The 24,324-nt window shown below is 37.2% G+C and overlaps 1 protein-coding gene across 2 annotated transcripts in view; it reads left to right on the top strand.

Annotated features, from left to right (window-relative positions):
* Positions 1-24,324, top strand: part of ITGB8 (integrin subunit beta 8) — a 70,819-nt gene that overhangs the window by 17,079 nt on the left and 29,416 nt on the right. For both annotated transcript variants that reach the window (XM_043509207.1, XM_038392542.2), the window contains exons 2-6: positions 1,260-1,345; positions 6,154-6,328; positions 14,229-14,475; positions 16,183-16,348; positions 22,015-22,173. In XM_043509207.1, coding sequence (XP_043365142.1) covers positions 1,260-1,345; positions 6,154-6,328; positions 14,229-14,475; positions 16,183-16,348; positions 22,015-22,173 — 833 coding nt within the window. The remainder of the gene's footprint in view (positions 1-1,259; positions 1,346-6,153; positions 6,329-14,228; positions 14,476-16,182; positions 16,349-22,014; positions 22,174-24,324) is intronic.

Here is a 24,324-nt window from a genome sequence, read left to right as displayed (position 1 = left end):
ACATTAAAAGAAGCTAAAACATTAAATACTTTCTCAATATTATTTTTAGCGTGAGCTGTTGTTTTAACTGTCATAAGGATTTTGTTCTGGGAGGGAAAGTGGCCTGCATGATGATGAATGGGAAGGAGGTGATCTTTGAGATGTTTATTAAGGTGTGGTCAATGCTATGGAAAAGTTAGAGAACCCCTGGTTTATTCAATGTCAAAACCTTGAATGAAAAACAAGTGTCTCTTAAAGCAGCATGTGCATGTTATAATGGCTGCAAGATTGTGTATTATAATATGCAGTGTACTGGTGGATCCCATGTGCTGTAATTTATTACATTTGCACTTACTGACTTTGTTCCCAGTACAAATTACAGTTTTAACATTTGGACCATATGAAACTAAAATATTATCTTCCAAAATTTTAGCCTTACAGTCGCTGCCGGCTTCTGTGCAAATTGATTGTGACGTTTTCCAGCAGTGGTGTTGATCACTGTGTCTGCTGCACTCCAATTTAAATATATTTCCCTGTCAGGAAGACTCTGTGCTACCACAGACATACACTCTGATGTGAGAATCACTTAGGTTGTGTCTACACTGCATACCTTACAATGGCGTGGCTGTAGCAGCACAGCTGGGCCATTGTAAGGTATGCAGTGTAGCCTCTCTCTTTTGCCAGGAGAGAGCTCTCCTGATGACAAAATAAAACCACCCTAATGAGGGGCGGTAGCTTTGTCAACAGGAGAGTGTTTCCCACCAACGAAGCGCTGACCACACCAGCACTTTTTGTCATTAAAACTTTTTTTCACACCCCTGAGCAACAAAAGTTTTAATGATGAAAGTACAGTGTACACATAGCCTTACACTGAATATGCTGAAAGAGTCTGTTGATGTTGATGCTCAGAGAGGGCTGATTAACTCAAGAAGAATAGATCTCGTTTCAGAGGCAAACTGCCAGTTTTTTATATGAAAGGTTTGAGAATAGTGAGAGTTGACACCATGCCCTCCAAAAACACAGGCACGAAGCAATATGCTAAGCAGTGTAATGATGGGTGGGAAGAATATTTTCATTATTTGAATATAGTCATTAAGATTTGCATAGGTGCTCTCTGTTTACCTGTCTTCTGTCCTTTCCTTCTCTTATTCAAAAACTTTGTCATCAGTCTTAATCTGCTAAATAGTAGTTTATTTAATCAGAGTTTAAAATTAGGCATTTTACAGAGTTCCCACATACCATCATGAATCACTAATGTTTGTTTTTATATTTCATTACAGCAGAAAACAGATGTGCTACTTCAAATGCACTAACGTGCACAGTGTGCCTTGCCCTGGGCCCAGAGTGTGGATGGTGTTCTCAGGAGGTGAGCTATTTCTTTGTTTTATTGTTGTATTTATTTATTTTAGATGCTTCTAACATACGCAGATGAAAGAACTCCAAAATATGAAAAAAAAAGATATTGAGAAATAACAGGGGAAAATCTATGTAGACTTACTCTTGGAGACAACACCTGAGAAATCATGAAATACATTTGGTTGCCAAAAGAGAAAATGTTACTTTTTTTTATTTGGAAAATTACAGTAATTTTTAAATAAAGTGGGAACCTTTTTATGTTTTCCATCTACTTTATAGACAGCATTGGCAAACTAAAAGTAACTTTGGGGAGTTCAAAAGTTTTTGGCCTCAACAATACAAAATTACTTATCAGTAATTTGTATTAAACACTCTCATTATATATCAGAGGCAAATCATTTTCATATCTGTGCTTATTACATTTCAGCAAGTTACTTTTCTAGTAATGTTTTGATTTTGAATTTCTTGGAGTCAATTTGATTTCATCATACATAATTTTCTTTGTCACATATGGAAAAACTGATGCTTTGCTATTTTTGACACAATAAACCTTGTGAGTTACCAGGGATTATAATGCTTTCGTGATAAATTGAATTATTCTGAAATCAGTACTGTATTGAAAACAGCGAGGTTTCTGTTTTTGACAAACAACCACTTAATTACAATTTGTATATACCCAATTATGAGTTTTCATGTCTCCGAAGGGTGTTAAGGATGACTTGTAGGTTTTTATTTTATATTATTTGCAAGATTGTTTACTGGCAATTAGAAGTTCACAAAAACTTTAAAGGGCACCTTTAGACAATTAGTAATAGTGTAAAATGTCATCTGCTGTCTTCACAAAGGTTCATTTATTTTGATGCTCATATTGCAGCCAATGGGTTTCTCTCTCTCTCCACTTCATCCCAGCATAATTTTAGAGGCTGAATGGTGGGTCAGTTAAAATACTATATTATTACATTTAATCTTTGCGTATTTTTCCATATTGTTTTGTTACAAAATCACTTTTAAACTTTCCATTTTGTAGTAGCAATTTTTAAAGTGTGTATTTTTATATTTCTTCAATATACTACAAAAATTGTTAACTTGATTGTTTTAAAGTTGTTAATTAGAACTGATGGTACTATTTTTCTCTTTCTGTTTATGCATTGACTGCAACTTCTACATGTGTATTTGTTACCCCCCAAATGTTCATCAAGTAGTTTGTGAACAAACATCACCCTTTGTCTTTCACTATGGGTATGTGTACACTTTAGGGACTATACTGGAATAGCTACAGTGCTGTAGCTTTGCCGCCATAACCCATCACTGTATGAACACCATCTCCATAAACAATGGGAATATTCTTCTATTGACCTAGCTGCGTGTACACTGGGGGGGGGTTAGGTCAGTATAGCTACGGCACTCAAGAGTGGACTTTTCACACCCCTGACCAACATAGCAATGTCAACCTAAATTTTAAATGTAGAACAGGCCAATGTCTTTTACCCTGGTGCTATTTCTCATTGCCATGTGTGGCTGGTCATCTGAGTTGGCTGTTGTTGTTATTACTCCCCGGTTGAATGATTGTCTTGTTTTATTCTTTTGCTGAAGAGAATTCAGATAGTGACTAGCAAATAATGAATAAAACACTGTCATTATGAATATTTTAGATTAATCATCTTTCCTGTTTAAAATTCATTAAATTTTCTGGATTTGCCACCCCTTTCATAAATAACTGGTGGCATCCATATTCACAAACAACAATTAACATACCCCAGAAATGATAATTTGCTACATTATTTGCACGTAAACACAAACAAATTTGAAGCTATTCAACTAGTTCTCATATAACTAAATGAGACTTTCTGGCATCAAAAATAATTATTAAATTTTGTCTGTGCTTGTTATGACCATCTTTCAAAACTCCTTGTGTAAGAGATTTTCTTTTTCTTTCCCATTTTATGTTTTCTGCATTTCTTTAATTGTGTGTGCTACTACGGGAGTATTTTATGAATTTCAGCAAACAAAGCCTGAGTTCATCTGTCAATAAAAGAAAAATTGATTGATCCACTTCTTTTTGATATTTTTTAAAAAAGTTCTCATATATTTAATTTATTCTTTGAAAACAACCTGTTTTGTGAAAGTAACCCATTAAAAAATCTGTGGCCCCAGAAGTTAATTGAGTAAGGTTCCATGAAAGATCATCTCATTCTATAGTTTGCTTAGTCTGACACGCAAGCAATCCCTAAGGTTCTAGAATGAGGGGGAACAAACCCACCTCTGTCTAAAAATTTTGAAGCAATAAACAAGGGAGATCTCCTTTGCAGAAGCCCCCTTTTACTGTCATCTACATCTCCCAGTATTTTTACAATGTAAAACTAGGGCTGTCAAGCAATTTAAAAAAATAAATATGCAATTAATCGCATGATTGAACAATAATAGAATACCATTTATTTAAATATTTTTGGATGTTTTTTACATTTTCAAATGTATTGATTTCAATTACAACACACAATACAAAGTGTACAGTGCTCACTTTATATTTATTTTTGATTATGAATATTTGCACTGTTAAAAAATAGTATCTTTCAATTTACCTAATATAAGTACTATAGTGCAATCTGTTTATCATGAAAGTTGAACCTACAAATGTAGAATTATGTACAAAATATAACTGTTTTGTTTTTGAATGCAATGTAAAACTTTAGAGCTTGCAAGTCCACTCAGTCCTACTTCTTGTTCGGCCATTTGCTCAGACAAACAAGTTTTTTTTACATTTGTAGGAGACAGTGCTGCCTGCTTCTGGTTTACAATATCACCTGAAAGTGAGAAGAGGAGTTTGTATGGCACTGTTGTAGATGGCATCGCAAGATATTTACATGCCAGATTTGCTAAAGATTAGTAAGTCCCACCATGCTTCAACCACCATTCCAGAGGGCATGCATCCATGCTGATGACGGGTTCTGCTCAATAATGATCCAAAGGAGTGCTGACTGATACATGTTCATTTTCATCATCTGAGTTAGATGCCACCAGCAGAAGGCTGATTTTCTTTTTTGGTGGTTTAGGTTCTGTAGTTTCTGCATCAGAGTGTTGCTCTTTTAAGACTTCTGAAGGCATGCTCCACACCTCATCCCTCTTAGATTTTGGAAGGCACTTCAAATTCTTAAACCTTGGGTCGAGTGCTGTAGCTATCTTTAGAAATCTCACATTGGTACCTTCTTGGCATTTTGTCAGTGAAAGTGTTCTTAAAATGAACATGTGCTGGGTCATCATCCAAGACTGCTATAACATGAAATATATGGCAAAATGCAGGTAAAACAGATGAGGAGACATGCAATTCTCCCCAAGGAGTTGAGTCACAAATTGTACGAATTATTTTTTTACCAAGCAAATCCTCTGGAATGGTAGCCAAAGCATGAGGGGACATATGAATATTTAGCATATCTGGCACATAAATACCTTGCAATGTCGGAAACAAAAGTGCTATGCAAACGCTCTTTCTCACTTTCAGTTGACATAAATAAAAAGCGCGCAGTATTGTCTCTCGTACATGTAAACAAACTTGTTTGTCTTAGTGATTGGCTGAATAAGAAGTAGGACTGAGTGGACTTGTAGGCTCTAAAGTTTTACAATGTTTTGTTTTTGAGTGCAGTTATGTAACAATAATACATTTGTAAGTTGCACTTTCATGATGAAGAAATCAGCTACAGTACTTGTATGAGGTGAACTGAAAAATACTATTTGTTTATTATTTTTACAGTGCAGATATTTGTAATAAAAAATATAAAGTGAGCACTGTACACTTTGTATTCTGTTACAATTGAAATCAATATATTTGAAAATGTAGAAAAACATCCAAAAATATTTAATACATTTTAATTGTTGTTCTATTGTTTAACAATGCGATTAAAACTGTGATTAATCGTGATTTAATTTTTTGAGTTGATTGCATGAGTTAACTGCAATTAATGGACAGCCCTATTTAAGCCACTTCCTGTCCTATACACTGGCAACCACAAAAGCAGGAGGATACTGGTCTAACTGTCTCTTCTGGCTTATGTAGGTGGAACAGATAGGCTCAGCAGCTTGTAGATTTTAAGGCCAGAAGAAACCATTAAATCATGTAGTCTGTCATCCTGTATAGCATGCGTCATAGAACTTCACCCCGGTTTTGAGCCCAGTACAGCTCACCCACAGTTGTGCAATTGCTAGGAAGATGTAATAGGCTTCCTCCTCACCAAACACTCAAATACCCCCTACAAAAGACTTCCAGAAATATAGCAGTTCCCACTGGTCCCAGTGGGAGCTGCTGAGTTTCCAGCACACTTGAAAATCTGGCCACTTGTTGAGTAACTTAACTATAGATATTGGTCCTAATTTTGAAAATATTGTCTTAAACAAAATTTCCAGTAGACTTTTTCTGAGAAATGAGCAGTGCATTTTGAAGTAAAATAGTAAGTGTGGATCACACTACTTCGGTGGAACTGCTTTAGTGAATATAGCACAACAAACAATTTTACAGTGACATAATGACAGTGCATACCATCCTTTTTCCAAAGGCAGCTTGTTCTAATAGTGCAAAATCCTCTCTCTATTCAAAAAGTTTTGTCCTTTAAAGAAAAAATAATTTTACGTTTAACTTCTATTTTAAGTATTTGCTTGTCATTGTTCTTATTAATAACGTGGCTTCCATGGCCTTGCACAACAGTCTTTGCAATTATAGTAGCATGTTCTAGTGTTTGAAACACTTGTTATTTGGTAACTTGGTTTCCTTTGACGATTAGAATTTTTTTAACTTAAAATGGTTTCTACTTTTTGCCTCTTTTCAACTAGGATTTCATGGCAGGAGCAACACAGAAGGGACGATGTGACATGGTTTTTAATTTAATAAAAAAAGGCTGCCAATCAGAATTTATAGAAAATCCCACCATTCGTGTAACAATGTCCAGCGACCACAAGGAAAATACACAAGTAACACCGGGAGAGGTTTCAATCCAACTGTGTCCAGGTTTGGTTATCTAAAACATTGCCACTTTATTAAATCTAAACTAAATACAGGGACGCTTCAATCCAGTTTGTGAGGCAATGGCTGTAATTTATTATTTAGAAGAATGAAACTATCTTTCATCTATAAAATTATTTGTAGAATTATAACTCCAATGTTCTTATTGGTATAGCTAAAAATTATATCTTTTGGCATCTATGCCCATTAACTCAGGATCAGGCTGCTACTGAGTTTCACAAACAGTGACATGGAGGTGAAGGTGAAAACATTTTGTGGTGTTTTGTCTCATTTTTATTTGTTACCGGTTTCCATCATGATCCACCAAATTAATGTCAAGAATGGAGTTTTGCACTTGGAAATATGCAGGTTAAGTTCCATACACTCACAAAAGATAGGTTATAGTTTTGTTGAATTATCCCAGAATTGCAAGAATGAAACCCACCTCATTAAACTAAATACCAAAACATTCTTTCATCAATAATGTTGACTGACTAACAAAATTGTTACAAGGTGACTTACTAGTTCATGCATCCAAACACAAAAAAGACATTTAGGATGTTTTTTGTAAACAGATTTTTTTGCTTTTTTCTGTAGTGTAAATGTAATGCACATAAGCGCTAGAGTGAGAATGCTGGAGTATATTGTGTTATAACAGAATAGAAGACTGTAGGGTTGTTGTAAAAACCCTCATAGAATTTTCTGACTCTCATGCAATTTAAAATGTCAGTAGTACTGTTGTAATGTAGTCATTTTCCCACATATAATCTAAACCATGCCATATCATATGACCATGTCATCCCATTTGATGAAAACTACCCAGAAAGGGAATAGATAATACAAAATATTACTGGCTTAAAAGCCACAAGGCGCCCCAGAAATTGCGTCATCCAGAAAGAGCGGGGAGAATCTAGTGGCTTAATGGATGGGAGCAATGGTTCTAATCATAAACGTTCAAGAAGGCTCTGTATGGATGACCCCAAACTTGTGGATCCTGGAGCATAGCTTGGAATGGCTGCCCCCCTCCCCCCCCCAAGACTGCTCCCCAGCCATCTTCCTATTCCTTCAGCCTCAAGCTCCTGGCTGGCTAAGTGGCCATGTTTCATCCCTGGCCAACAGCCATTCACTCTACCCTGTTCTCACAAGGGGATAGACATCATGTATTGGAGATTAATACTGGTGTAAATAGCATTAATTTCCAGTGAAGTCATCAGTTGGAAAGTCCATGAGTTTCAAAGTGGTGCACGCTTTTTAGAGCAAGAGCTGCAACTCCTGCTACATTCTTTCCTGGTAGCAATGCCTCAGCCCCCACCTGCAAAATAATAGTGCCAAAGGGATGTTGATACCTTAGAGGAAAGGGAGCTGCTCCTTTTCCTACACAGTTTTCATATACAGCTCACACAGGTGACCTGTTTCCTCACCTCACTGGCACACATGTGCATATTCAAAAGTAGCACTTTGCTAAAGTGTGTGGTGTTTGTTGTGAAGCTTGGGACATCACCTGAGACTTTCAAAGGGGCCTAAGGGACTTAGGCTTCCAAGTCCTATTGACTTTCAGTGGGAATTAGAACCTATTTCTTTTTGCTCCATTTGAAAAATCCAAGCCATTATGTATATGTCAGCTTTATTATACACTTCAGATTCAAAAATCATTAAACGGATTAAGTGCACTTATATGAGCAGACTTTTTCATATATATTATATTTAATAAGTAATCCAAGTGACTGTGAAAATACAGTAATTTGCATTGTACTTAGCTGTTTCAGACCACAATTGAATGAAAATTGATAATACTGTACCTCTGCTGTGCATCCCACTCTCTTACTGAAGCTTGCCTCTCAGTTTATGGTCTATCACAATTATAAAATATGCCTTTATTCTCTCAGAAGAGCCATATGTTTCCAAATTAACGCAACTTTAGCTGCAAAATATTGCAGTTTGTACTTCCCAAATAAATGGTATTGTTGGATCATGTTGGCGGTCAGTGCAAGGATCATGGATCAGAGATAAAAAATAGAGAATAAATGTTATAAACTGTGAGATACTATTCCTTATAAATATATTGGATAAACTGTGCAACTTTAGACTTCTTTTTAGATACAATGCTTATAACATTTACATCTCTTTTATCTGGTGAAGAGATGGGAGGAAGTCTTTACTGAACTGGACAATTAGAATGAAACCCAGCATAACAGTAGATTTTAAAAAGTGCATAATAGAAACTCATTGTCGTAGATCTAGGTTAAACACTGACCATATTTGGGAGAAGCAGTGATATAAAATCATCTCCCACAGCTATATTCTCACACATGGATTTGTCAGAACAAAGAGAAGAGCATCCAATGTAAGTTGTGCTGCCCTTAGCAGATGCATTAATAAACCTATTTTATTTTTCCCGTTTTCATACAAGAATCTGAATGACATGTTATATGCCTGTTAATTTTGCAGAACTCATAATATCTGGTACTGTAACATAAGAGTATAACTTGGAGTAGTGAAATGAAGAAAGAGAAGATTTAGGCTGAATATATGGAAGAGACTTGTGATATCTTGGTGATATCTATTAGGACCTATTTATGATACTAAAACAAACTTGTTTTAAGCACAGCTGTGAAATATGGCTGGGACTCAACTTTGTTATAATAATAATTCTTCTTTCCTGAATAGACCAAACCATAATTCTTATATTTATACTGCGGAATTTTAACCTAGGGTGTTACCTGAGTTAACACTGTTCCTTAACAGGTTTATAATCTAATTGGGTGGGAAGTATTTCACACAGGCAAGAAGAAACATTTCTATAATGCATTTGGGCCACAGCCATGTTTCACAGTCATGTTCAAACAGGATTATTTTTGTAATGTAGATGGCGGTCCTGAGGTTGTAAAAAGACTTCTGAGAGAAATGGTGGAAAACTAGATTGGACAAAGCAGTAGACAATGTACCATAGGGAACACTTGTCCTGGCAGGAGATAAACTAGATGTTCTAATATGTCCCTTCGTTTACTAGTTCCTGTTGACCAAATTCTGTGTTCCCTAAGGAAAACTCTCAACAGAGACTGCAGAATTTGGCACTTTAAAATTGCTACTTCTTTTTTTCTGGTCTTTTCTATTTTGTGTTCTTCCTTTATCTTCTAAGTTTAGATTCTCCTATAAAAATAATCTTCCTTTGAGGAACATAATCTGTATTACTTGTGAACCCATACAATAAATTTGTGAGCTAAAATTCCTAGATTGTAGATTTGTTTGGTTTTGTTTTTTTGGTAGGTCTATCAATTTAATTGCAGTTAACTCATGTGATCAACTTAAAATTAATCGTGATTAAAAAAATTAATTGCACTGTTATACAATAGAATACCAAATGAAATTTATTAAATATTTTGTATGTATTTCTACATTTTCAAGTATATTTATTTCTATTACAGCACAGAATACAAAAGTGTACAGTGCTCACTTTATATTATTATTTTTGGTTACCAATATTTGCACTCTAAAAATGATAAACAAAAGAAATAATATTTTTCAGTTCGCCTCATACAAGTACTGTAGTGCAATCTCTTTATCATGAAAGCATAACTTACAAATGCAGATTTTTTTTAGTGCAGTTGTGTAACAAAAAATAAACTGTGTAAAACTTTAGAGCCTACAAGTCCGCTCAGTCCTACTTCTTGTTCAGCCAATTGCTAAGACAAACAAGTTTGTTTACATTTACAGGAGATGCTGCTGTCTGCTTCTTATTTACAATGTTACCTGAAAGTGAGAATAGGCATGCCCCTTCATGCTTTGGCTATCATTTCAGAGGATATGCTTCCATGCTGATGATGATCATTAAAAACATAATGCATTAATTAAATTTGTGACTGAACTCCTTGGGGGAGAATTGTATGTCTCATGTTTTGTTTTACCCACATTCTGCCATATATTTCATGTTCTAGCAGTCTCGGATGTTGACCCAGCACGTTTGCTTTAAGAACATTTTCACAGCAGATCTGACAAAACGCAAAAGAAGGCACCAATGTGAGATTTCTAAAAATAGCTACAGCACTCGACCCAAATTTTAAGAATCTGAAGTGCCTTCCAAAATCTGAGAAGGACGAGGTGTGGAGCATACTTTTAGAAGTCTTAAAAGAGCAACACTCAGATGTGGAAACTACAGAACCCGAACCAGCAAAAAAGAAAATCAGTCTTCTGCTGGTGGGATCTGACTCAGATGATGAAAATGAATGTGTTGGTGTGTTCTGCTTTGGATCCTTATCGAGCTGAACCTGCCATCGGCATGGACGCATGTCCTCTGGAATGGTGGTTGAAGCATGAAGGGACATATGAATCTTTAGCACATCTGGCACATAAATGTCTTGCAACGCAAGCTACAACAGTGCAATGCAAAAGCCTGTTCTCGCTTTCAGGTGATATTGTAAACAGGAAGTGGGCAGCATTGTCTCCTGCAAATTGTATCCAAACTTGTTTGTTTGAGCAAATGGCTGAAGTAGGACTGAGTGGACTTGTAGGCTCTAAAGTTATACATTTGTTTTATTTTTGAATACAGGTTTTTTTGTACATAATTCTACATTTGTAAGTTCAACTTTCATAATAAAGAGATTGCACTACAGCACTTGTATTGGGTGAATTGAAAATATTTTCTTTTGTTTTTTACAGTGCAAATATTTGTAATCAAAAATAAATATAAAGTGAGCACTATACACTTTGTATTCTGTGTTGTAATTGAAATCAATATATTTGAAAATGTAGAAAACATCCAAAAATATTTAAATAAATTTTGTTCTATTATATAACAGCGCAATTAATTGTGATGTTTTCTAATTGCACTATTAAGCGTGATTTTTTTTTTAATCGCTTGACAGCACTATATTTTTGTTGTAGAAAAGCACTAAGGGAATTAAGGTCTGAGTCATCTTCAAGTCTTACTGCAGGAGTGAATCATAAGTGAATGTTAGCTGTCTACCTATTCCATCCCTCAAATTATTGAAATGGTGGGTCACATTCTGATGCCCTTATTCACACTGAATCATACTTTACTTCTCTAAAAATCCCATTGACTGCAGTAGAACTACTAAGGTGAAATTCAGGCTGAGTAGGCGTCTCAGAATCTGGGCCTATCTAGCGGCTGTATTAAATTATTTTAGGAGGACTCTGAAATGTTTTGGGCTAATGTGCAACACAACCTTCTGAAAAGCTGTTTAAGTAATCTGCTTCCTATAAGTGAAAATGAGCTTAGAGATCTCCTCCTAGTCCTAAATGAACATCTGTCCATGTCACAACATTTCACAGAGTAAGAGCAGCTGCCAGTTCTTGCTCAAAAGAGGCATAATACTGAAATTGCCCACAGTGCTAAGACTCAGAATTGAATAGATTGGCCACATTCTGCCTTTAGTTATACCCAGTGGAGTTGCATAGGTATAACTGTGGAAGGAATTTGACTCTCAGTATGGCGTTTGTATGGTATGTTATGCGAAATAAAAGTATGTGTGTGGGAAGGATTTTTGTTTTGTTTTTAATCCTGGCTTTTAGGATTCACTTATGTAATCAGAAAAGCCAGGATTTATGTGGAATAAAATAAAAGCTCTATTTATGAAAACATATTTTACATCGTGGGGGTTGCATTGCAAATTAAAGACTGTGAGGTTCATTTACAAAAAAAAATTGTTTTCATTGGCAAGTAGGATGCATATAGGTGGAGTTTCAGCATACTGAAATTTTGTTTTGTTCATACAAGAGCTGATCATGGACAAAAGCTGAAATTTTCAGATGGAAAATGTTCATATATCCTCCTCCCTGCCCTTCACCCCTCCCCCCCATCATCAGGTAATTTGCCTTTAAAATAGATATATTTGCAGTTTTCATTTTAACTCAATGGGGCAGATCCTCAGTTGGTGTAAATTGCAATAACTCTATTAAAGTCAACGGAACTTCACCAATTAACACTAGCTGAGGATCTTGTCTAGTAGTGTCATTGTAGACTAATATCTGGAATAAATGCATAGCCACATTTTTTATGATTTTTTTTTTTAAATAAGCTTCTGGTCAAGCATATTGCACACTAGCTTTTGTTGAGCAGCTACAATAATTTCTGCTGTAACCTCTATCCTGCACTTGTCCTTCCCTATTGGATATCTAGATGAGTTGATGTACCCCTAGGGATACAAGTACTCCAGGTTGAGAACCACTGCCCCATACAGTGCATGGAGAGAGGGAGGTGCTCAAGGAAGGGACTTTCAGAAGCTGGCCACCTACTGAGTTCTGGGAGCCACCTGAAGCTAACCAGGAGTGAAATGCAGAGGAAAGGGGAGGAAGAGCTTAGGTACCTAAGTGGCTGACATGGTGCACCTGGCTAACAGGCCAGAGATAGGTACCTTCTGCCACTTGGGATCATTAGCCACCACCCCTTCCTGAAGTTAGGTACAGAAACCAGGTCTACTGCTTAGGTAGTCTATATCCTAGCAGCCAAAACCATCTGTGTGTGTGTCTGTCTCCTGCTCAGGCATGACATCTTTCTCATACTCACCCTACATTTCCTTGGTTCCAGCTGGCTTTTTTGCAGATCTAGTGTTATCCCTCCACCTTTCAGTAGTCTGTCTCTAGCTTTCCTGCAGCAGGTTCTGATGGGCACCTGGGTTAGATAGAACCCAGCTCAGAGTACACCTACATGATCAGGCCTCACTGGCAAGATAAGCATTCCCCTGCCTAGTTGGAGACTGCCACCTCTGGGGCTTTGGCTGGAACTAGGGCTCTGAGCAGCTTATTAGCTGTGGGTCAGCTCAACATTTAGGGGACAGTGCAAATGCTGACCTTTGGAAACTTAAGCACCTAGGGCACTTTGGCCCCTGTGGGGTAAAGTCAGTGCTTAATTTGTACCAGGTTATTCATGTTGCTGGTATTGCAAAAACAACAAATAATGCAATAGGCTGTTCTTTTTAAAGGTTAGTGATTTTTGTTACATAAAAGATTGTAATGTGGCTCTGGGGGACAGACGACATTTGACATCCTGAGATAAAAGGTTACCTGTGTTTGTTTTTGTCTGAGGTCAGCATAGGGATTTTTCTTCTTAAACTCGCATTTAGTTTTTCTTTAATCCTTTGAAAGATTTCTCACTGACTTCTTTAGCAACAATGTAATGGAAAACTTGAAGTCGTACGTAACTAGGCATTTCAGGTCCTGTTCTCTTTGGGGTATGTGTGTATATATAATAATTCTAGAGTTAGACACACCCGTCATGGGGATAACGGACCCATTTGTTAGCAAAGTAAAATGGTACAGTGAGGCCTGGTCTACACTGTGGGGGGGATTGATCTAAGTTATGCAACTTCAGCTATGTGAATAACGTAGCTGAAGTCGACGTACTTAGATTTACTTACTGCGGTGTCTTCACTGAGATAGTCGACTGCTGATGCTCCCCCCATTGACTGCGCCTACACTTCTCGCTCCGGTGGAGTACCGGAGTCGACGAGAGAGCACTCGGCGGTCGATTTATCTTCACTAGATGCGATAAATTGACCCCCGCTGGATCGATTGCTCTGAAGGTAAGTGTAGACATGCCCTTAGAAACCATCAACCTTGAAGTGATTGAAATTTTTTCAATTTTTGAGTCATAGTTCCTGTCTGGTATAATGCCAAATGGATTGTGTAATGAAGAATTTAAAAGATAATAGGAAAAGGCCCATTTTTAACAATAACCCACAAAGGAGACCAGCTAAATAAGTTTTATAAACAGACCCTTTAAAATTTATTGTTAATGTACATTTAAAACCCTCGTTTACTTTTTTAATTTATTTTTTCTGTTTGCCTGCAAATGTTTATAGTGCCTGCAACATTAAAGGTAAATTTACAGTATTATTAAAAGGGTACATTTGAAAATATGTAATAAACTTGTTTGTTTCCTTTTAACCAGGAGGTAAAGCAAGCTTTATGTTAAAAGTCCATCCTCTAGAAAAGTATCCAGTGGACCTTTATTATTTAGTTGATGTCTCAGCTTCTATGCACGACAACATAGAAAAATTAAATTCTGTTGGAATTGATTTATCTAAAAAGATGGCAAATATTTCCATTGATTTTCGACTTGGCTTTGGATCATATGTGGACAAGACTGCGTCACCCTATATTAGCATTCACCCAGAAAGAATCCATAATCAGTGCCGGTATGTAATGATGTGTGTGTCTTTGGGAAATGCCAAGTGACAAAAAATGTATAAATAATAAGTTAATTAAACATGTTATGCTACATTATAATTTTTTTTAAACTTCACAATGAGTCTCTCTCTTTGAATCAGCTTGATTTCCCAGCAGTGTTCGGTTTCTAAGAAAAAAAGGCTTCTTTCATGCAGTATTTGATGGTTATTTCAGAACCACTTAAGACATATGTTTTGTACGTTTTACATATGCTTTTGTGTTTAACAGTCAGATATTGTGATTATTTCCTAGTTTCAGTACTTTCAAAACTTGGGTGTTAAAATGTTTCCCTTGAAATTTTCCTTTTCATCCCTGTAATACATATTTCTCCTAGTCTATTTAACAAACAAAATAAGAACCTTTTGGGTTTGCGTCTGCCATTCTTACTTGGCCAAACCCCCATTTTCCCCAAGTGAGAAGTACAGGATTGGACCAATTATTTTTGCATGTCACAGACATTATTCCTTGTATTCAACATGCATGTAAGGTGAGGGATCACTGTCCATAACCTCTACAGAACAAGACTCCACACAACAAATCCAAATACCCTTATAGGTAAATCAGATTGTTTATGAATTAATATTAACCTTTTTTACATGATATATACTTGTTGCTACATATTAGCTCTATTGTAAGGGCCTGAACCCAAGTCCATTTAAATCAGTGGGCATCTTTTCAATTATTTCATGGGCTTTGGATAAGGAACTGTGTTTCTGAATTATTTAAGCACTTAAGTATGTGCCTCAGTCCCACTGAAGTCAGTGCTTAACTATGTTGCAGAAAAAGGGCCTAATCTATGGATTCTGGAATCAGCCCAGCTATCTCTTCCTCAAAGCTTCCTTAACATAAAGTGGTAAAAATTGTTTAACCTCTGGGAATTTAAGAACTTACTCTTCCATCCATGTTTCAGAGTAGCAGCCGTGTTAGTCTGTATTCGCAAAAAGAAAAGGAGTACTTGTGGCACCTTAGAGACTAACAAATTTATTAGAGCATAAGCTTTCGTGAGCTACAGCTCACTTCATCGGATGCGATGAAGTGAGCTGTAGCTCACGAAAGCTTATGCTCTAATAAATTTGTTAGTCTCTAAGGTGCCACAAGTACTCCTTTTCTTCTTCCATCCATGTGGCTATACAACTATTAATCTCAATGTGAGGTATATGCATGTTTATGCCCTTTAGAGTTGATAGTTTTTAGGTTTTGATTCTGTAGCTCATAGTCATGTGAAATTGTTACAGGATCTGGTCCTTAGTATGTAGTAGTTTATCAGGACACAGAAACTTTGAATGTGAAGTCTAATTGTTCCCTTTCTTAAGGATTCCAAAGGGATAATGTGCTGTTTGAGGTTATACTGTCTCTTGCTATGTTTTGCTGTACATTAAACTCTATACTTCATCATTGCTTATTTTTTGTTATGATTACATGAAAGCAGTTAGGATTGGGTACACTTTTCACATAAATAGAAGAAAAAAAAACATGAACTATTTTTTGTTCAACATAAACTAGAAATATTTGTAGTTCCAATGAGTCTAATAAAGATTCTTTTATAAAAAAATAAAATATATATTTTTCAAAATGTCTATATTCAATGTTCAAAAAACCCACTTAGTACTGCAGTTATAAAAGTTATATTTAAATAATAATATAATACGTTGGGCTTGCTTTGTTTTCTCTTACAGTGATTATAATTTAGATTGTATGCCACCTCATGGCTACATTCATGTGCTCTCCCTGACTGACAACATAGCAGAGTTCAAAAATGCAGTGAATAAACAAAAGATCTCTGGGAATATTGATACACCTGAAGGGGGGTTTGATGCTATGCTTCAGGCAGCTGTGTGCCAGGTAAGGAGATTTCTGAACAAACAACTGAATGGCAGTTCAGCAACAGATGTGTATTTATCATTGTTTCTATTCTCAATGATATTGAGCCCTTTATAATATTGCAATCATGCTCCTTATCAACTTTATGCCTGACAGAGGCATGACATTTCCCCCCAGCCCCATTCCAATTTCCAACCATCATCAAGGCTCCCCTTGAAGTTCATTGTCCTTCTGCTGGAGAAGGACTGAATAGGGGAATCCCTTTCAGTGCTGATAATTGATGTGGCTCTTGTATGGGAAAAAAGGTTCTTTAAAAATTAGGGCTGTTGATTAATCGCAGTTAACTCACATGATTAACTCAAAAACATTAATCATGATTAAAAAAATTAATCACAATTAATCACTGTTTTAATTGCACTGTTAAACAATAGAATACCAATTGAAATTTATTAAATATTTTAGATGTTTTCTACATTTTCAAATACATTAATTTCAAATACCACTCAGAATACAAAGTGTACAGTGCTCACTTTATATTATTATTTTTATTACAAATATTTGCACTGTAAAAACAATAAACAAAAGAAATAGTATTTTTCAGTTACCTCATACAAGTACTGTAATGTGAAACAGGTAAACAAGTACCCTTTATTGTGAAAGTGCAACTTACAAATGTAGATTTTTTTTTTTGTTACATAACTGCACTCAACAACAAAACAATGTAAAACTTTAAAGCCTACAAGTCCATTCAGTCCTACTTCTTACTCAGCCAATCGCTAAGACAAACAAGTTTGTTTACATTTATGGGAGATAATGCTGCCAGTTCCTTATTTACAATGTCACCTGAAATTGAAAACAGGCGTTCACATGGCACTTTTGTAGCTGGCATTGTGAGATATTTATGTGCCAGATATGCTAAACGTTCAAATGCCCCTTTATGCTTTGGCCACCATTCCAGAGGACATGCTTCCATGCTGATGACACTCGTTAAAAAAAATAATGTATTCATTAAATTTTGACTGAACTCCTTGAGGAAGAATAGTATGTCTACTTGACTGTTTTACCCGCGTTCTGTTACGTATTTCGTGTTCTAGCAGTCTCGGATGATGACCCAGCACATGTTGTTCGTTTTAAGAACACTTTCACTGCAGGTGTGACAAAACGCAAAGAATGTACCAATATGAGATTTCTAAAGATAGCTACAGTTCTTAACCCAAGATTTAACAATCTGAAGTGCCTTCCAAAATCTGAAAGGGACAAGGGGTGGAGCATGCTTTCAGAAGTCTTAGAAGAGCAACACTCTGATGCGGAAACTACAGACCCTGAACCACCAAAAAAGAAAATCAACCTTCTGCCGGTGGCATCTGACTCGGATGATGAAAGTGAACATGCGTTGGTCTGCACTGCTTTGGATCATTATCTAGCAGAACCCGTCATCAACATGGACACATGTCCTCTGGAATGGTGGTTGAAGTATGAAGGGACATATGAATCTTTAGCACTTCTGGTACGTAAATATCTTGTGGCGCATGCTATAACAGTACCATGGGAATGCCTGTTCTCACTCTCAGGTGACATTGTAAACAAGAGGTAGGCAGCATTGTCTCCTGCAAATTTGAACAAACTTGTTTGTCTGAGTGACTGGCTGAACAAGCAGTAGGATTGAGTGGACTTTGTAGGCTCTAAAGTTTTACATTGTTTTATTTTTTTAATGCCGTTATTTTTTTGTGTATATTTTTACATTTGTAAGTTCAACTTTCATGATAGAGATTGCGTTACAGTACTTGTTTTTGGTGAATTGAAAAATACTATTTATTTTGTTTTTTACAGCACAAACATTTATAATAAAAATAAATATAAAGTGAACACTGTACACTTTGTATTCTGTGTTGTAATTGAAATCAATATATTTGAAAATGTAGAAAACATTCAAAAATATTTAAATAAATGGTATTCTATTCTTGTTTAACAGTGTGATTAATTGCGATTCATTTTGTTAATCACCTGACAACCCTTGTAAAAATGGCACTTTCCTACTTAACAGATTTGGTCCGTGTGTGTGTGATCCGATGCAAGAGTACTGATTTCAGTGACAAAAAATAAGTTCTACCGTGTCTTATTCCCGTTAGCACAGCAGAGTCAATGCCGCAATGGGAGACAGAGTTGGGAGCAAGTTCTCCTGCATCAACAGTATTGTTTACTAAGCTCCAATCAGTTGCATTTACACAAGTTATTAAAGGTGTAATTTAAAGTCAGGAGTTGAACGAGTGTAACTGAGTATCAGATTTGGCCTGAAAACTTTTTTATTATTGATAATGGAAAATTCCCATCTTGATTCTCCTATCATGGGTTGGATTTTCAGGATTGGCAGTTAGAAAAAACTAACTATAAATATATAAACTGAGCATATTTTATATTTGTAAATGATTGAGACACAATAATGATAAAATCCCACTTAACAGTTTTAGGCTCTTTAAAGAGCAGACCTGTTCTTCAGCTGACCAAAGAAGGGTCCCACTGAGCAATACAGAGTCCTCCCTCTACCTTTGTTCTAAGGGCTGCGCATATGGTTTGAACTTCTAAAATCCTCCATTTTAGAAAATATTTGAGGATTAAATTGTCATTGCCTTGTATGGTTTTAGCATACAGATGCATTTCAGTGTGAGTTCAATCTTGTAGAGTGTGTATTTTAAAAAAACAAAAAACCCACCTTACTGCATGCTTACAGAAACATCTTCATATTCTTGAATGAGGAAAGATCTACATGATACATAAAGTTGAGTGCCATCCAGTCCTCTTCCTTTTTGCTTTGTCAAGCAATGCAATTCCTGTCCAGCTTAGCAGGTAGGACTTCTGGACAATGGTACTGTTCAAGTCAAGAGGATCAGGCTTCTTTTTCATGGTTCTTTTCTCTTATCCATTTATACATTTTCTTTTAGGAAAGGAGAATGAGTTGAGAGAATAATCACACACAAAAAAAACAGATTAACTGTGGGCTTCTTTATATTTAAAAGATAAATAGTGTAAAGCAGGAAAATAAAAACAAAACATAGATATCCTGTTCACAGCTGCTACAAAAATTACTTTGAAGCACTGAAAGGATTTCTCGCATTTAAATGTTGATCACTGGATACATTCCATACTTCTGACATTCAAGTTCGAAAGGGGTTATATGCTCCCAAAAATAATAGAATGAAAACATTCATGAGTATAGACAGTCCTTCTTGTTAATTGAATTAACTAAATGGACTAAAATGGATGAGAACAATGTGCATTTTATAACAACAAGTGTGAGCTGTAAGTTAATTAATATGAACTAATTTTTCATAGAGCAGAACTTTCTAACTTGCTTTGAGTAGGAGACCCATTGCCAATTACCATTTTTACAAATTAGAGAGTGAATGAAAAATTCTGAGAGGAAAAATAAAAGATACCATATCACAATATGTTCTCTGGTCACTTAATTTTTACAAGTGTAGTTTAGCTTAATTGTTTAGGATAATACTTCAAAGCCCACTCTTTTGCCATCCTTTGGTCTGTGCTTCTCAGAGTCAGAGCTAATAAGTTTTGTGCAGCTCCATCTGACATTTTATCCAATTATTTAATGGACTAATTTGTATATGGCCATAAACTTCATCTTACTGTCGACATACCCTGTGCCAAGCAGTGGCAGGTTAGGACCTGGAGCTACACAAATTTTGGCAGAGCAGGCACCACAGCACCCCTTTGCAGCTAGAAGGAGCCACAGGCCAGCTCTGCAGCTCCGCTGAATATATGCCTGGGTTGCCGAATGCATGGGTATCATACATGATGCTGAGCTTGATGTCATACATGATGCTGCCAGCAGCAGTGAGCAACCTGGCCGCAGCCAGCCCCACCTCTTCCTGCCCCTGCTCTGCCCCCGCCCCATTCCAACCCTTTCCCCCAAGCCCGCACCTCTTTCTGGCTTCTGCCCCCTCCCCCGAGCAATGCTGGGAGCCGGCGGAATGGAACAGGCTGGAGCCAGGTCGCTCGCTGCTGCCGACGCCAAGCCCCCATTATCCCCCCAGTCCACCCTGGACCCTGTGTTCCCCTGAAGTGTGGGGCCTCCAAAGCGCAGGGCCCCGGGCAGTTGCCCTGGTCTGTCCTATGGATGGGACGGCTTTGCTTGGACCCGTTCTGGGCACCACCAAAAATTACACAAACCTGGCACCCATGATTGATAGTTTTGATTTTTTTTCATGTTAAATTTTGTTTAGTAGACTGAGTGCAATACCCTAATTGATGCTATGTTTTGTGTCCCTTTTGAGAAGCAGTGTAGTAAAAGGAATGTACAAAAAAAACAGTGTTTCTCTTGTTTTTGATTCTGGTATCACTAAGTATGTTCAAAAATGTGTTGCATTCATACAAAAAATTGCTTTGTGTATTTCTTGTATGTAGTGATCTCAAATCAAAGAATTTTACAAACACTGTGCAATTGAGTTGATAGGTACTAACATCACAAATGGAATTTTGCAGTGTGTTGTACCAGCACATTGTATATTGCATAACAAATATTTCTGACTCAATGTTTATGGGTTATTCCCCTTTTAAAAAAAAAAAAGGTGGGGGGAGGCAGAGGAGAGGAGACAAGTCAATGGAAAATAAATCTATCTGCTGCAAGGTGGATCGAAACTAACAGAACTCATTTCTTGTGGACTTGCTAACCCTATGCCTCAATTCTGCAAAGCATTTAAACATATTGTGACAAAGTTCTATCCTTGCCTCCATGGGTCCCGTGTTTCCTGGTGGATTTCGCTAGCCTCAGAGGCTCACTGTGACCCTGCACATAACCCTTCTCTCTCTAGGGACAAGGGTCACTGAGCCATTTTCATCATAAGCCAGTGAGGGAGGTGAGGAGAAGTTATCCTTCCTTGCACAGTCTCTGTTGTCTCCCAGTCTCAGTGATTAACCAGGGGGCAAAGGTGGGGTGGGGGGTAGCCTGGGCCCACCCTCTACTCTGGGCTCCAGCCCAGGGACCCTAATAGTATCAGCTATGGTAGCTAACCTTTTAGAAACATGACATGTACAATTCCCTGGGCTACTTCCCCCACAGCAGCCCTCACTTCCTCAAGCTCCACTTCACGCTTACTTCAGGGCCTCCTTCCTTGTGCCTGATATGGTGTGTGCTACTCAGCCTCTCCAACAGCATAACTTCCTTCCACAGCTCCTGACATGCACACCCACCTGATAACTGGGAGGCTTTTAACTAGTTTCAGCCAGCCCCTGATTGGCTTCAGGTGTCCCAACCTAGCCTTCTCCCTACCTTCTGGAAAGTTCTTAATTGGCCCCTGGTGTCTTAATTGACCTGGAGCAGCTGCCATTTCACTTATCCTGGTACCAGGGATATGTTTAACCTGGAGCTAATATATCTGTCTCCCACTACTTTTCTATAGCCATCTGGCCTTGCCCCATCACAATGTGCAGAACTTTGCTAAAAGAGTGCTTTTCAGGATCAGGATAAATACCCAGCCCCATATGTAAAGAATTAGTGCTTTAACTACTTTATCTGCCTTGAGTGTGTGCTTACATTCAGCTTCAGTGTTTGTTTTGTTTTTAAGCAGTGCAGTACCTAAAAGTAGACTTATATTGGACTTCCATAGTCATATTTACTATTATAGAATTAAAAGAGTTAAATTTCATTCTCATGAAATTTTTTTTTCTTTTAGAGCCATATTGGTTGGCGCAAAGAAGCAAAGAGATTACTTCTTGTGATGACAGATCAGACCTCTCATCTGGCCCTTGATAGTAAATTGGCTGGGATTGTAATTCCCAATGATGGAAATTGCCATCTGAAAGATAATGTGTATATCAAAGCTACAACTATGGTAAGGTATATGTCATACGCTCTTACCTTTGGGAAGCCAATGCATTGTCAAACTTAAAAATCAAGATTTAAAATTGGGACTAAGCTGATGCATCTACTTAAATTAGTAAAACATTAAGATTTGCCTTAGTAAGCAGGATGTGTAGGGCCAAGAACAAGTATGATGGAAGTAAAATTATTGACATCCTTTCTATTTGATGTAAAATATTTCAGTAATCCATTTTGATGGGGTCAGCAGTGTTCTGCAAAGCACAATATAGTAAGGTATTTTTAGGAGGTAAGTTACCATCTGATAGATCACCTGCCTCTGTTGTATAGAATGTAAAAGAGAAGGAGGGAAATCATCAGTTTGTTGCATTACTCTGCATGAGAATATGCTAGCAATTTACAGGAGTCTTGCATTATATGGTAGGGACTCCTTCTAGTAAATCAAACAGTGATGACAGTGCTTTAAGGTCAGGGAGGATGCTTTGTGGCATTGAAGGGAGTAGAGGATAGGGCCTTGTAGAAATCAGGCAGGAAGGATGATGTATAATAGTAAGGAACTAATTCGATCTTGGCACACTAAAAGGAGTCTTGTGCCAGAGGGGTTTAAAGAGTTAGCACAGATTTAGATACATCAGAATTCCACACTTCATGACTTACTATTTTATGTATTCATGCAAAAAATGCATCAAAATACATTGGCTTGTTTTAGCTTTCAAAAGTCTTCTTCAATAATGTATGAAAGATTCTATAGTTTTAGAAAGCAATTTTTCTCAGATTTGTAGGGTCTAGTGAAATTGCTTAATCTTAGTTCAGTTGGGGGAATAGGAATCACTGCCTAACCCATACATTACAGTCAAATAAGCAGATACCGGAAATATGAAATGGCAGGTGCGTCTTTGGTTTATGCAGTGCCATTGCAACACAGCATCGTCCATGAAACAAACATTGCCAACAGGCAACTTTGCTGCCTCCATGAGCTCACACTGTAAGACACGCATTTAGCTGTAGGGTAAGATGGCACTACAGGAATGCCATCTGTATATGCCAGGGCTGATTTTGTTCCCAAAAGCCCAGTGTACGCAGGAATGGCACAATAGAGCTAACAGTGCATATGTACAAAAACAGTAGAATACCTTCCAGAACAGCCACTTTGTGTTGTGTGTCCATTGAAGCTGAAATGCTTCTCAGAACAAGTGGGTGTTTAGAAGCTTGGCAGACTGACTGCAAGGCTGTTTGGATTTCAGATTATCTAATGTCCTTTTGTTAATTTACTCCTTCTGTCACCTTTTGTGTATTTCCCCTTGCTTATCAGGCTTGTTTATTCCCCTTCGGCTAGCCTGTTTGGTTTCAGTATTGTCATACTGCTCCAATGATGTAAACAACTATTCCATTTAATCTGTTTCATGAAAGTAATCCACAGGCATTCCTTCATCAGAACAGAAGACTATATACTTGTGAGTTATAGTATCTTTTCAGTTCCACTGGTGTGTGACCCCTTTTACTTCAGAGGAGTTGCACTACTATAGCAGAGGAGAATTTGGCTCTATATATTAAACAATTGTTTTAAATATCGATCTTTTCTCTGGTACCAAAGACTCTTCTGATGTTCTAGATAGTCCATCTGTTACAAAGCAAGTCCATTGTTTTCTGTGATTGTCAAGAATTTAGCTGATAATTCAGTTTTCAACTGGAAACACCAGTATAAAACAAAACAAAAAATGAGCTTCTCTATTAAGCCAGGATGGTTGCTGATTGCAGAAAAGGTTTTAAATGATCTTTCTGAACTAAAGGCTTTTGTGGTCATACTCTTCTGTATGGATAGTGGATACTTCCAAATGGGGTCAAACCTTGCCCTGAGTTTTTGTGGAACAGGCAGTAGGTTTAGCCTCCCAAACCAAGTCATCCGTGGATTTCCCCCAATGAGGCATGTTTTGATACAACTGTTCTGCTGACCCTCTTTCCAGTTTTACCGTTGGCTGATGCATGCAGACATGTGGGAAGATGTGTAGCAGCAAACATGGGAAAGAGTATCTCTACACTCTGGATCTTTCACAATATCAGATTTTTTGGAATAGATGTGATGCAGCAGCATAACGCTTATCCATGCAGGGCTGCTGTGCAGTTTTCTACACAAATTGTTGCTGTGTTTTTCTCCGTACAGAGT

This window comes from Dermochelys coriacea, chromosome 2, assembly GCF_009764565.3.
Source record: "Dermochelys coriacea isolate rDerCor1 chromosome 2, rDerCor1.pri.v4, whole genome shotgun sequence".
NCBI classification, from domain to species: domain Eukaryota; kingdom Metazoa; phylum Chordata; order Testudines; family Dermochelyidae; genus Dermochelys; species Dermochelys coriacea.
Note: the sequence above shows the minus strand (reverse complement) of the source record. Positions and strands in the feature narration are given on the sequence as shown.